Source organism: Palaemon carinicauda, chromosome 31 (genome assembly GCF_036898095.1).
Source record: "Palaemon carinicauda isolate YSFRI2023 chromosome 31, ASM3689809v2, whole genome shotgun sequence".
In the NCBI taxonomy this organism is placed as follows: Eukaryota; Metazoa; Arthropoda; class Malacostraca; order Decapoda; family Palaemonidae; genus Palaemon; species Palaemon carinicauda.
In genome coordinates this window covers 33,377,247-33,390,685 of record NC_090755.1, presented here as the reverse complement: position 1 = coordinate 33,390,685, position 13,439 = coordinate 33,377,247, and the positions used below count along the sequence as shown (strand labels likewise).

Genomic DNA, 13,439 nt, shown 5'->3' with positions numbered 1-13,439 from the left:
ATGTTATTTCAATCTAATATGCTGGAGAAATGAATAATATACCAAGTTAGACCATTAATACTTGCAAGTGTAAACTAAAAGTGCAAAGGTTTTATTATGTGTGGTACACCAAAATCTGAGGCTAATGTGGATTGTTATATTCTATTTCTTTTGGTTTAGAACAATTGAATGCTGCTTTAGTCAACAAAGTAATTATTTCTGTATATATTTCTGCGTACAATATGTTTATTTATTTATTGTTTGGAGTTATATTTTTTCTCCTTCCCGTAGGTGAGGAAGAAGAAGTGAAATTGGAAATAAAAGATGAACCATTAGATCATTTTCAGGAAGAGGATGTTGTAAAAGATAACTCTGTCAAACATAAATTGGATGGTCAGAAAGAAAAGAGGTAAGTTAAATCTCGTTGAGACATGACAATTGTTTAAGGAGCTTTGGCTTTGAATTTTGGAAATTCTGATTTCTTACGTTTTTGGTTAAAACTTAATTTCACGTTACTTACTTACTTTTACTTTGATGGCTGCTTTTCCGGTCCCATACAGCAGGGGAACCCCACTCTTTACAGGACCTCCGATGCCATTTTACCTTGTTCGTTCAGAGTATTTAACTTTTCATATCATGTATTGTTTGTTTACTGTTAAATCACCACTGTCAAAAGACTCATAAAATAAGAGTCTTCAGTTTCCTCTTGAAAACCTTAATGTCTTCAATCATTCAAATGTTTCGTGGAAGCTTATTATATAGTCTCGGGCTGCATATTTAAAGTAGACATAAATCTAGGTTCCAACAGTTTAAAGCCATCTGTTACTATTCTCGTGTCGACACTATTTGTTGGCTGCGCAATATGTAGCAATTCTCTTAAGTATTTTTTTAACATATTATAAATAGTTTTTTAAGAGAAATAGTATAAAAAAGTGCATGATGGAAAGTCTTCATTAAAAATAAAGTTAGCAATAAAATCTGCCGTAACTAGAATATCGAGTCAATAATGAACAGTTCAATTACATTTTGAAGAATTGAGACAGACTGAAAAGTGTTTTGGTGGTGAAATGCTCTTCAAGATGAACCTGATGTAGTCAATCATTGTATCTTATCCAACATATTTATTCCATCAATTATTAACCCTTTTAACCCCAGTGCCCGTACCGGTACGTTCTATAAAACTCGACCTTAAACCCCCATGCCCGTATTGGTACATTATATTTATTTGTAAATAATTGTTCATGACAGGTGCGTGATGGACCATGCCCGCCGTTGTCCTGGGCCTAGGGCCGGGAAGTCGTGTGGAGCGTTTTTGTCCAAGCCCGATGTGGACCCGCACTCCCTTTGTTCCTCGTGTAGGGGTAAGGTGTGCTCGCCTTCGGACACGTGTCCTGAATGTGCTTCGTGGAGTGAAGTTCAATGGGTGAAGTTCAGGACTAAGAAGAAGAAGACGTCAAAACGTTCTCCCAGGAAGGCAAGCTTTTCTTCTCCCGCGACATCGGCTGGTGAGAAATTGGACAGGGTTCCTTCTTCCCCTACCCAGAGTAGGGGACGAGGTAAGTCAGTTAAGGGGAAGAAACCGGTGCTTCTTCCCCAGGAGTGTCTTTTAGACTCTGGGGTGACTGTTTCTGTACAGGCAAGTGGGGGGCCTGAGGGTATGTTTTTTGAGAGTCCGCGGGACGTTGCCCTTGTGCAAGGGGGGCACGTTTCGGCTGGCGACCCCATGTGGAATAAAAATGTACCTTTTTCTTCCCCTGATTCTTGGGTAGTTGTTTCAGGCACCTCCGCAGCGGAAGGCGCCCCAGGGAAAGAAGATTCCCCGCTAGAAGATCCCCTCGGATGGAGCCTACCGAGGACCCCATGTAGGTCTCCTAGGAGAGTGGAGGACGGTTTGGGCTCCTGTTTCCAGATTATAGAGCATCCTACTACTCCTCCAGCGGCTTCGTCGGCTGTCCCTGAGGTTTTCCTGCAACCGTCGACGTCCGAGACCCAACAGGTGTTGAGCAAAGCTCCACCTGCCCCTCGGTCCCGTTATAGAGAGATGCCGGAGTCTTCGGCAGCAGGTTCCTCATTTTCTTCGGAGGAAGAGGTTCGGAGGAAACACCGGAGGAGGAGAGATAGATCTAGGAGAAGACGGTCCTACTCTAGGTCTCCATCTAGGTCGCGGCATAGCAGAAGGAGATCTCGTTCCCCGCAACAGAAGGTCAGAAGAAGTTCTTCTCCGAATGAACAATGGGTCCTCGTCCCCTGCAGTAAGCTTAAGGACCTTACTACGGTCACGGGCACTGCGGGTCGGCTTACCGGAGACAGTCCTCCTAGAAGGGCCTCCGACAGCTGCAAGTCAGCTACAGCCATGGACCATAGATCCTCGTCGGAAAGGCGTAAGACCGCGAGGAAGGAGACTCAATCCGCCCAGCGGAGGGAGTCGCCTCTTAGGACGTGCAGCCGCGACGAGTCAGCCCGTGGGAGTGATCGTCGTGCACGGCTACCTCCGTCGAACATTCCCACGGAAGAGCTCGTTCACTGGTTAAAAGATCAACGAACTGCGGAGGCGCCCGTCTCTTCCAAGGGGCGTAGCCTAGATCCTCATCGGAGCGCAGTTGCCCGCTTCAGTGCCACTTCCCATCCCCGGACGGAGGAAGCGGTTGATGACTCAGAAGGAGTGCCAGCGAAGGACTCTGCGTATAGGAAAGTGATCAACCTGATCAGGAAGCATCATAGGATCAAGGAGCCCATACCTTCGGAGGAGGACGTCTGGAGGTCAGGCCTCAATAGGATCATGGAGGAACCAGTCCAGAAGAAGCCATCCTTAGCCCTGCCTGAAGCGAGAGACGTTAAACTGGGACGGGTCCACATAGACAAAGTTGTGGCCCGAAACAGGGAGAACTCTAAAGGGCAGAGTGCTTCCAAACTCCTGCAAGGACTAAAATCACAAAGTAAATATTATTCTTTAGAAGGACGTCCACATGGAGCCAGTAAGCTGGAAGACTCTCTGGAAGTTATGGGCCAAGGCTCCCCAGAGGACGGGGCCTCTTCTGCGCCGATCTACTTCTCGCAAGCAGAAGCGGTAATGATGGAGGAGATGTCTAAAGACCTCATCAACGTCGCCTCCTGGTTGGACTGGTGGGCTTCTACACTAGTGGGCACCCAGATTTCCACAGAATCAGCAGATCCCTCCAAGCGTGATGCGTTGAAAGAGTTCATCAGCTCGGGGGGCCGCGCTCTGAAGTTCTTGACCTTCCAGTCCTTAGCCTTGTCTGCCAACTGGGTTTTGAGAAGGAGGGACTCAGTACTGAAGAATCTGTCTAAGAAGATTCCGGACAGGGAGGCGAGGACACTACGGAATCTTTCAGTGTGGGATGAAGGGCTCTTCCCGCTTAAGGAGACGGAGGAAGTCGTCGAAAAACTGGCGAAGAGGAAGGAGACCATAGTACCTAAATCGCAACCGATGAGAAGACCCGCTTATAGGAGACCTGCTCCCGAGGCTCCTTCGACGTCTCGCTCTTCTCCTACCCAGGTAAGGAGAGAACCCTCAACGTCTTTGTGGTCTCAGGCTACGCAGCCCACCCGAAGAGGAACAAGCTCGGCTCCAACCTCGTCTAGGACTACCTATCCTTCAGCCAGGAGGGGACATTCTGGACGTTCCTCCTGAAGGAGGTAGGGAGAGAGGTCCCTTTCTCCTGCCCAAGCCTCAGGTAGGGGGATGCCTCAAACATTTTTGGCAAGCATGGAAGCACTACGGAGCAGAACCGTGGACTGTGACAGTTCTAAAGGAGGGTCATAGACTGCCCTTCCGGGCAGACCCTTATCCCAGCAAGTCGGGCAGAGTGGTTAGCCCTCAAAGACCCCTTGGAGAGGGCAGCCTTGCAGGAGGAACAGCTAGTTTAGCTTCAGGATAACAGGAATGAGGAAGCTCAAGTTTCTCATTACTCTGCTTACTGTCAAACACATCAGCCAAAAGAGTTGCCTTTTCCTTTGGACAGTGATTGACTGAATCATATGGTTTAAGTAAATGAGGAACTGTTTCATCCACACCAAAGAGTGCAGATTTAAAGGTAGTCTACCACTTATGTTCTTGAGTTGTACTAGAAAGGGTTTCTTTTATGGTTAATTTGTATTCATTTTCACTTGAGTATACATTAGTTACTTCAAAAGCAAGCAGAAGAGGTTTTCATTTACTTCTTGTAGTACTTAACTCTGCTAATATTTATATGTATACTTTAAGTAGATGAATTGCTCTGTCTGTTTTAATTTCCTAATTGTTCTTTATTGACTTTTCATTGTACTTTGCTAATATGATAGAAGCACACGAGTTGCCATTGGTCCCAAGAGTGTTACTGATGTCCAAGGAAAGAAGAAGAAGAGAATGCTTTCTATGGAGACGAAGAAGTATGAGGGTGGCATGCGGTTGAGTGTGATTGCTAAGGAGTATGGACGATATCCGTCGACGATAGGCACCATCCTTAAACAGAAGGAATCCTTTAAAGCCGTAACACCTTCTAAGGGTGTGTGTGTTCTTTCTGGTAAGAGGAGCCGCATCCATAATAAGATGGAGAGACTTCTTCTCCTCTGGATTAAGGACAAGGAAACTGCTGGAGACACGATCACTGGGACGGTAATCTCTCAAAAGGCCAGTGGCATTTTTGGTGATCTCATGCATGCTCAGGCCAAAGACAACGCAGGAGAAGATACATTGCAGGAGGTACCCCCAGAATTCTAGGCCTCGCGCGGGTGGTATGAAAAATTTAAGAGACGGACTGGCATTCATTTGATGCTGCGGTATGAGGAGGCTGGCAGCCCGGACAGGAAAGTGGCCAAAGCCTTTGTTGAGAAATTTGACGAGCTGACTCTTCAGGAAGGCTACAGTCCCCAGCAAGTCTTCATCTGTGACAAAACTGGGCTCTTTTGGGAAAAAATGCCTCGATGTACCTATATCACAGCTGAAGAGGAAAAGCTGCCCTTGCATAAATCTGTGAAGGACAAGCTTACCCTTGCACTCTGTGCCAATGCCAGTGGGGATTGTAAGGTTAAGCCCCTACTGGTGTATCATTCTGAGAATCCTCAAGCCTTCAAGTCCCACAAAGTGATAAGGGAGAACCTTCTGGTGATGTGGAGGGCTGATGCAAAATGCCATGTAACCAGATATCTTTTTGCAGATTGGGTGAACTTCTGTTTCGGTCCGACTGTTAAGAATTATCTGAAAGAGAACCACCTCCCTCTGAAATGTCTGCTGGTGTTGGACAACACGCGTGCTCATCCTCCTGGCATCGAGGTTGATTTCCTACCAGAGTATTCCTTTATCAAGGTTCTTTTCCTTCCACCTAACACCACCCCTCACCTTCAGCCCATGGAACAACAAGTGATTTCTAATTTCAAGAAGCTCTATACAAAAAATCTCTTTAAGATGTGTTACGAAGTCACTGACAGCACAATCCTCACCCTGCGTGAATTTTGGAAGGAGCATTTTAACATTGTCATAAGTCTCCACTCATCGATCAATCTTGGCAGGAGGTTTCGAGGCACACCTTAAACTCCTCGTGGAAGAAGCTATGGCCTGATGCTGTCTCTGCACGAGACTTCGAGGGATTCGATGTAGGCCTAGCTGAGACCAAGACCGAAACAGTTAACGATCCTAAATTTGTCCCGCAACCTGAGGTTGACGAGATTGTTAGACTTGGGAGGTCCATGGGGCTGGTCGTTGATGAGGACGACATTAATGAGCTTCTCGAGGAGCACCAAGAGGAGGTTACGGCAAACGACCTGAAGGAGTTGGAGGCCATGCGAATGAAAGACGTTCGAGAAGAATGCTCTATCAGCTACAAGGAAGATGAGGATCAGGTGACAACGGCAGAAATAAAGAGGTCCTGGCTGCTTTTCATAAAGTGCGATTTTTTGTAGAAAAGAGACACCCTGAAATTACTAAAACAGGTCGCGCTCTTGAGCAGTTCAATAACGATTGCCTGAGTCATTTCAGGAATATTTTAAGAATCGGGCAGAAACAAGCTTCCTTGGATAGTTATTTTTTAAAGGGGCCATTAGTAGGCCAAAAGAAATATCAAAATGGTCCGAAAAAAGTGAAAACGAAGTGAAGAAATTTATGAAATTAAGAAAGTACAAAACATGTAAAAAATAAATAAGAATAAAAAAGAAAAAGGCAAGAAAAAGATGAATGTAATTACAAGTTTTTCGTAAAGTTAAATGTGAATGTTTTCTGCCATTTGTTAATGTGTTTCGTAGAGTTGTGTTAATGTTGTCTGCCGTTTGTCGTCCTCCTCTTCCGCAACTTTCGCCTTTGGACATCGCCTCGCTTGAAAGGTAAGGTTCCACATGTTTTGTTACTTTCCATTATTGAATTATATTCTAATGATACTTTATTTATATGTATTATTGGTTAGGTTAGGTTTTGAATAATTCAAATATACAGTATTTCATTATGATAAATTTAATGTGGGTTGTATGGCTTGGAATGAATTAGGCAATTCACATATGAAACTTGACTCATCATATGAAAAAATCACGATATAAAAGTCACTCTGGAACCAATTAATTTTGTATCTAGAGGCATTACTGTATTAGGTTAGGTAGGGCACCATCCACCCATGATACTACTGCTAGAGAGTTATTGGATCTTTTGACTGGCCAGACAGTACTACATTGGATCCCTCTTTCTGGTTACAGCTTATTTTTCCTTTGTCTACACATACACCAACTCGTTTGGCCTATTCTCTGCATATTCTTCTTTCATGCACCTGACAACAGAGATATTACCAAACAATTCTTCTTCAACCAAGGGTTAACTACTGCACTATAATTGTTCAGTGGCCACTTTCCTCTCGGTAAGAGTAGAAGAGAGACTTAAGCTATGGTCAGCAGCTCTTCTAGAAGGACACTTAAAAATCAAACCATTGTTTTTTATTCTTGGGTAGTGCCATAGCCTCTGTGCTATGGTTTTCCACTGTCTTGGGTTGGAGGGCTCTTGCTTGAGGGTTCACTCTGGCACACTATCTTGTTTTTATTCTATTTTGTTTTTTAAGTTTTTATAGTTCTTCTTGAACTATTTTAATTATTCATTACTTCTCTTGTACTTTATTTATTTCCAGGTTTCCTTTCCTCACTGGGCTTGTAGCATCCTACTTTTCCAAGTAGGGTTGCAGCTTAGCAAGTAATAATGGTAGTAATTATCTGAATAATCTGGCCTATTTTTTACATATTCTCCTCTGTCCTCATACACCTGACAACACTTGAGATTACTAAGCAATTCTTCTTACATCACTGTAATTGTTCAGTGGCAACTTTGCTCTTTGTAAGGGTAGAAGAGACTCTAGCTATGGTAAGCAGCTCTTCTAGGAGAAGGAAACTACAAAATCAAACAATTGTTCTCTAATTTTAGGTAGTCCCATAGCCTCTGTACCATGGTCTTCCACTGTCTTTTGGGTTAGAGTTCTCTTGCTTGAGGGTAAACTTGGGCATACTGTTTTATCTTGTTCCTCTTTCTCTTGGTTTGTTAAAGTTTTTATAGTTTATATAGTTTATTTTAATCTTTTTGCTCTTCTTAAAATCTTTTATTTTTCTTTATTTCCTTTCCTTACTGAGCTCTTTTCCCTGTTGGAGCCCCTGGGCTTATAGCATCCAGCTTTTCCAACTAGGGTTGTAGCTTAGTAAGTAATGATAATAATATGTCTGCCATAATGAATAGTATATAGTTTTGATAAATATCCTTTATTGCTGTTATTATTATTATTATTATTGTTATTGTTATCATTATTACTTTTATTATTTTTATTGTTATTACTAAGCTACAACCCTAGTTGGAAAAGTAAGATGCTATAAGCCCAAGGGTTCTAATGGGAAAAAATATCCCAATTAGGAAAGGTAACAAGGAAATAAACTACAGAAGTAATGAACAACTAAAATAAAAGTTTATAAAGAGTAACATTGAAATAAATCATAATAATCTATAAAAGCTTAAAAACAAAAGGAAATTAGATAGAATAGTGTGCCTGAGTGTACCCTCAAGCAAAAGAACTCTAACCTCAGACAGTGGAAGACCATGGTACAGAGGCCATGGCACTACCCAAGACTTGAGAACAATTATTTGATTTTGGAGTGTCCTCCTACAAGAGGTGCTTACCATAGCTATAGAGTCTATTCTACCCGCCCCTAGGGGAAAGTAGCTACTTGAGCCAAGAAGAATTGTTTGGTAATCTCAGTGTTGTCAAGTGTGAGACAACAGAGGAAAATTTGTAAAGAACAGTCCAGACTATTCAGTGTATTTGTACGCAAAGGGAAAATGAGCTGTAACCAGAGAAAGGGATCCAATGTGTTATTAATTATATGAGTAACTAATCTTTCTATATGCATAAATACAGCATAGGAAAAGAAACTAAAATATTTGTTTGCTTAAAAAGAGTCAATTAGATACTAGACACAAAATAAGCTTATACTTTGCTGAGATCTATTTTCAATCATAGGCTCTGCTTTGTAATTCGTTTTTGTCTGCCGATCTCTTGGTTTACCCAAAAACATAATGTTTACGTTCTGAAAGATGTTCCAAATAATCCTAATTAATGTTAACTGAACATTATTTCATAATTTTTGTGCTTTTCTATGATCAATTTAAGGTGTATTTTAACAACAGCCATTGCAGATTGTTTTTATTTTGGTTTTGTCGTCCGGCAATCTCGTTATTTTAATTTCCTAATTATACAGTATCATTTGATAATTTCTAATTCTAAATTTCACATTTTGATTTGCTCGTTAACATTACACTCCATTTGGCAAATTTCTCTTTTTTGCAAATGTCGTAACCATACTTCAAGTCGACATACACAGTACACCTATGTACGTTGTTAATCGATGAGTACCTGTTTACATACTGACTAATGAAAGTTAATCTTATTGATCATTGTCCACAATATTGAAGGGATTATGTAATTGTATGAATGTTTCTTGGGGGAATGCAAAGCATTCATGAATTATTCTTCACTTCCAACAGATATGGAGGTGACTGTGTGATGGGCACTATGGAATCAAGAGAGATCGTCTGAAGCTTAAGGTCGTAGCGAAGGAACTGGTGTATTCAGAGTCACAGGAGGAGTTTGACAACACAAGGAAGGAATTTAGAGGTTTTCAAGGCCAGCAGTATAAACGTTTTACCAGGTGACTGAATATATTTGTTCATTCAATATAGATATGCACTAGACAATGTTGTGGTGGCCAATGTGGTAATGTCTGTGAGATTGGAGAAAGAAGTTTTGACAAGGGTACTTGGCAATGCTGCGTTCAACTTTATTACTCTTATATCTTTTGGTTGACTAAATTCTTTCATATGTATACATTGTTAAATGTAAAGGTAACCCCAAAGTTCAAATTCAATTCACTACATTTTAAGCTAGGTAAATTATGATGTGGAATTATTAATACTTATAATTATACACAAACTTAACAGTGAAAAATCACATTGACTTTTACAAAATATCACAGTATAAATAGTGACTTACAAAACTTAGAAGAGGGTTCTCCATTAGTGTTAACTAGTTAGGAGCAGAGGTGAGACAGATCGAAAGTTTTAAGAACAAAAGTTAGCTGCCTTTGACTACAACACCAAGGAGAACAAAGCAGGAACAGGAAAATGAGAGGATTAGCAAGGATTCAGAAGTTAGAACAAAATTAAGCAATTTAAAGAATTGGTTTTGTAGTTGTAATTATTAAAGTTAATTATTAATAGTATTAACATTTACAATATATACAAGGATACATGATGAGGATCGCTGGCACTAAACAACATGTACTATATTACTCAGCTGCAGGTGCCTGGCAATATGTTGATTAATCAAACCATCTATTAATCTCCAACAGGTATCTATCAAAAATAGAACGATAGGAGAAGTGGAACATCATGCATCGACGAGGAAAGTTGCTTTGTGGGCACCAAACTAACAACGCAGAAGTTACAATAATCCTCAACTGGTAATTATCTCCTATTAAGGTATTTTAGGAAAAATATCCAATTGTCGAGAGTTTAGTCTTAAGGCTATTGATGGACCATTTATTTAGGTTCAATTGGATATCAATTTAAGTGTAAAATATTTAAATTAAAAATGTTTTGGCAGAATATAACCTTTTACCAATATATGTTAAATGTCATAAAAGAATATGAACAAAATAAAGATGGCAACAGTGTATGAATTATATGGTTAGCAACATGTCTTGGGGCGGACATCAAGCAATGCATGACAAGTCAGAGGTAGGACATCAAACAATGCATGAGGAAGTCAGAGGTAGGACATCAAGCAATGCATGACAAGTCAGAGGTAGGACATCAAACAATGCATGAGGAAGTCAGAGGTAGGACATCAAGCAATGCATGACAAGTCAGAGGTAGGACATCAAACAATGCATGAGGAAGTCAGAGGTAGGACATCAAGCAATGCATGACAAGTCAGAGGTAGGGTACCGTTGTTCTTAGGTAATTGGGTAAGAGAGAGCTCCTATAAATACATCAATACTGTCTCAGAACCCTATAAAATGCAGTTATCCAAGAATATAAATTTGTATTTGGAAATGTGGGCATTAATTGAATACAGTGGAACTTACAAGGCTGCTTTGGTGGTTGTTTATTAGGGTTTTACAAAACCTCAGATAATATAGAAAGCTACTATTCAAGAATATAAAACTTGAGAGTAGACCTACACCTCACGGTAACTCCATCTATTGCCAAGTTTGTTCAAGACTATGAAATTAGACATTAATGTATTTGGACAGTTATTACATGGGATAATGTTTATATAAACCTTATGTAATTTTCTTTCAGATGCAAATCCTTCAACACCAGTTAGCTTGTCATGTTCTTCAATGAAGGATTCAATCAGTATATGCAACAGCGGCTGTTGGATGCAGCCCTGGGAAGAAAGCCTGTAAAGACACCAACAGCCAAGACCATAAGAGGCAGATGTCCAAGAACTTTGAAGACTGAAGTTCTTGGTGAAGTGTGTAGCAATGCCAGGGGAAACCTGTACTGTCTATATGGAAATACGTTTGTGTCATTGCACAAATGGACAGAGGGGCAAACTTTGTAAACATCGGGGGACATGTACGAACAAGTACATTCTAAATTTGTCACGAATGTTCATGAGCACGCCTGAAAATCGACATGGACTTGATGCCATTGCCCTTGGAAAGGTAGTGTCAGTCTTGGAGTTTTTAGGGCCACCCACTGATAAAACATAGGCAGTGATTTGAAGCTCGCCCGCATTACAAAGTGAAAATACAGACGTAATTCCACTACAGGGTAAAGTTAACTGCAGTGCTGTGGGAACCGGTAAAGAGAGAGGAGTGATCAACGCAGTGGAATTCATTTAGCTTATCTTACCTGTTACAGAAATTCCAAGATTAGAATACTAAAGCTAATCTCTACCACTTAACTGAAAAACTTAACCTAATAAAATCTAGCAATCCAAAGTTTCTCTGTTTTGCTGCATCAGCTGTAACAGACAATTCCAGTGGCTGGGGTTGAGGGGAAGTTCCTTTCCAACTAGCAGCAGAAACGAGACATGCAGCCCTTTTATCAAAAGGAAGAAAATTCACTGAGCATTATGTGCTAGGAAATTAATGTGAATGGTACAATCAATTTCTCATACAGAACCCTACATTCATCCCTAACCCTCTATTCTTTACCACTCCTTCCACTGCCCCCAACACTTTACATCCTTCATTTATTCGACATACATTTGCAGCATCAACAGAACTAAGGACTGATCCACTTCCTCAAGTAACTCTCCATTTAACATTGACATTCAATCTAGCACTCCCTTTCTTCTTGTGCATCCCATAACCTTACTCTTACCCACATTAACTCGCAACTTCTTTCTCACACACACCTCCCAAGTCTGTCACTAATCGACGCTGCTTCTACTCCGAGTCTGCAACCAATACAGTTTCATCTGCAAACAAAAACTGATTCATTTCCCACTCCTGATCACTCTCATCTATCGGTTTCAAGCACTCGAGCCTTCACCTGCCTCAAAACTCCGTGGCAACATCACACATCCCTGTCTCGACCCCAATCTCTCTGGAAACCACTCACTCACTTTATTCCCAATCCTAACACAAGCTTTACTGCTTATGTATAAACTCTTCACGCCTTGCAACAACCTTCCACTAATTCCATAGTTCCATGTAACATTCCACATCGCTTCCCTATCAACTCTATCATAAGCTTTCTCCAGATCCACAAATGCAACTTACACCTCCTTACCTTTTGCTAAATATATCTTGCATCTGTGATCCATACATCTACCTCCTCTAAAGCCACCGTGCACTTCTAAGATTACATCCTGTTTTAAGCTTGATCCTAAGAATTAACGCTATCATACAATTTTCCAACCACACTCAACAATTAGTGTAAAAATATGTATACTGTATATGTATAAATAAATGATGTAAAAATGTATATAAACAATATAAGTACATGTATCAAGTTTATAGTAGTACACTATCTGAAGTATTACAACCTTTAAGTATTTGTTATGTCCACTTAATGATTCTCTAAAAAATTGTCAACCCAGTTCTTGGCTTAAGATCTAAGTTTTATATTTATTTTTATACGTATTTGGTGGTAAGAGAATAAAATGTGAATTGAGTTAATTGTGAATTTCATCCTTTTTAAACATTATGTTAAAGAAGAGCAGCTTGTGAATTTTTGGAGCCTGACTTGCACCAGGATAGGTGGATCTTTACAAATCCATGATATGCTTATTCTTTGTATTTTACATCCTACGAGGATGTGGAGCATTGCGCAAACCTGAAACCAGACTAATAATAATGGAAGATGAGATACAAATCAAAAGGACATTGTTTAGATATTGAATATTAAAGAATGTAATTGCTATATCCATTCTAACTTATATTGCACTGCTAACTACCAGTGGTGATTTACCTGTACCATCATCCATCCAGCTCTACCAGCATTTAACCACTATACCTCAATGAAAGAGAAAAGGTAAGGAGAAAGCCAGTTACTCCTAGGCTTACACTTCAACTTTCATCATACTTTTGTTCTTGTAAAGGAGCTAAGGTCAGCACACGAGTTGCAGAGAGGCAATCGCAGGTCCTGATGTAAAATGTCTTTAGAGACTAGTGAGTGCATCCCTGCAAATGCGTTGGCCAGACTACTAGCCACCCGTTGAGATACTACTGCAAGAGAGTTATTGGATTCTCTGATTGGCGAGACAGTACCTCATTCGATCAATCTCTGATTACAGGTGGTTTTTTTTTTTTTTTTTCTTTGCCTCTACACACCTGAATAGTCTGGCCTATTCTTTACTTGTTATCCTCTGTCCTCATACACCTGAGAACAATGAGATTACTAAACAATTATCTGCATTGTAATTGTTCAGTGGCTTCTTTCCTCATGACGAGAGTAGAAGAGACTTCACTTAAGGTAAACAGCGTTGTAGGAG

The 13,439-nt window shown here is 40.7% G+C and overlaps 1 protein-coding gene across 4 annotated transcripts in view; it reads left to right on the top strand.

Annotated features, from left to right (window-relative positions):
- LOC137624392 (uncharacterized) overlaps nucleotides 1–12,624 on the top strand; it is a 74,037-nt gene extending 61,413 nt beyond the window's left edge. Inside the window, exons 5-9 of one of the 4 annotated variants that reach the window (XM_068355128.1) lie at nucleotides 271–388; nucleotides 1,228–1,535; nucleotides 8,975–9,138; nucleotides 9,838–9,948; nucleotides 10,793–12,624. In XM_068355128.1, the coding sequence (XP_068211229.1) occupies nucleotides 271–388; nucleotides 1,228–1,535; nucleotides 8,975–8,994 (446 nt within the window). In that variant the 3' untranslated portion in view covers nucleotides 8,995–9,138; nucleotides 9,838–9,948; nucleotides 10,793–12,624. Of the gene's footprint in view, nucleotides 1–270; nucleotides 389–1,227; nucleotides 9,139–9,837; nucleotides 9,949–10,792 lie in introns of all 4 variants that reach the window. The other 3 variants (XM_068355125.1, XM_068355127.1, XM_068355126.1) reach the window with 3 other exon arrangements.
- Nucleotides 12,625–13,439: the final 815 nt, after the last annotated feature.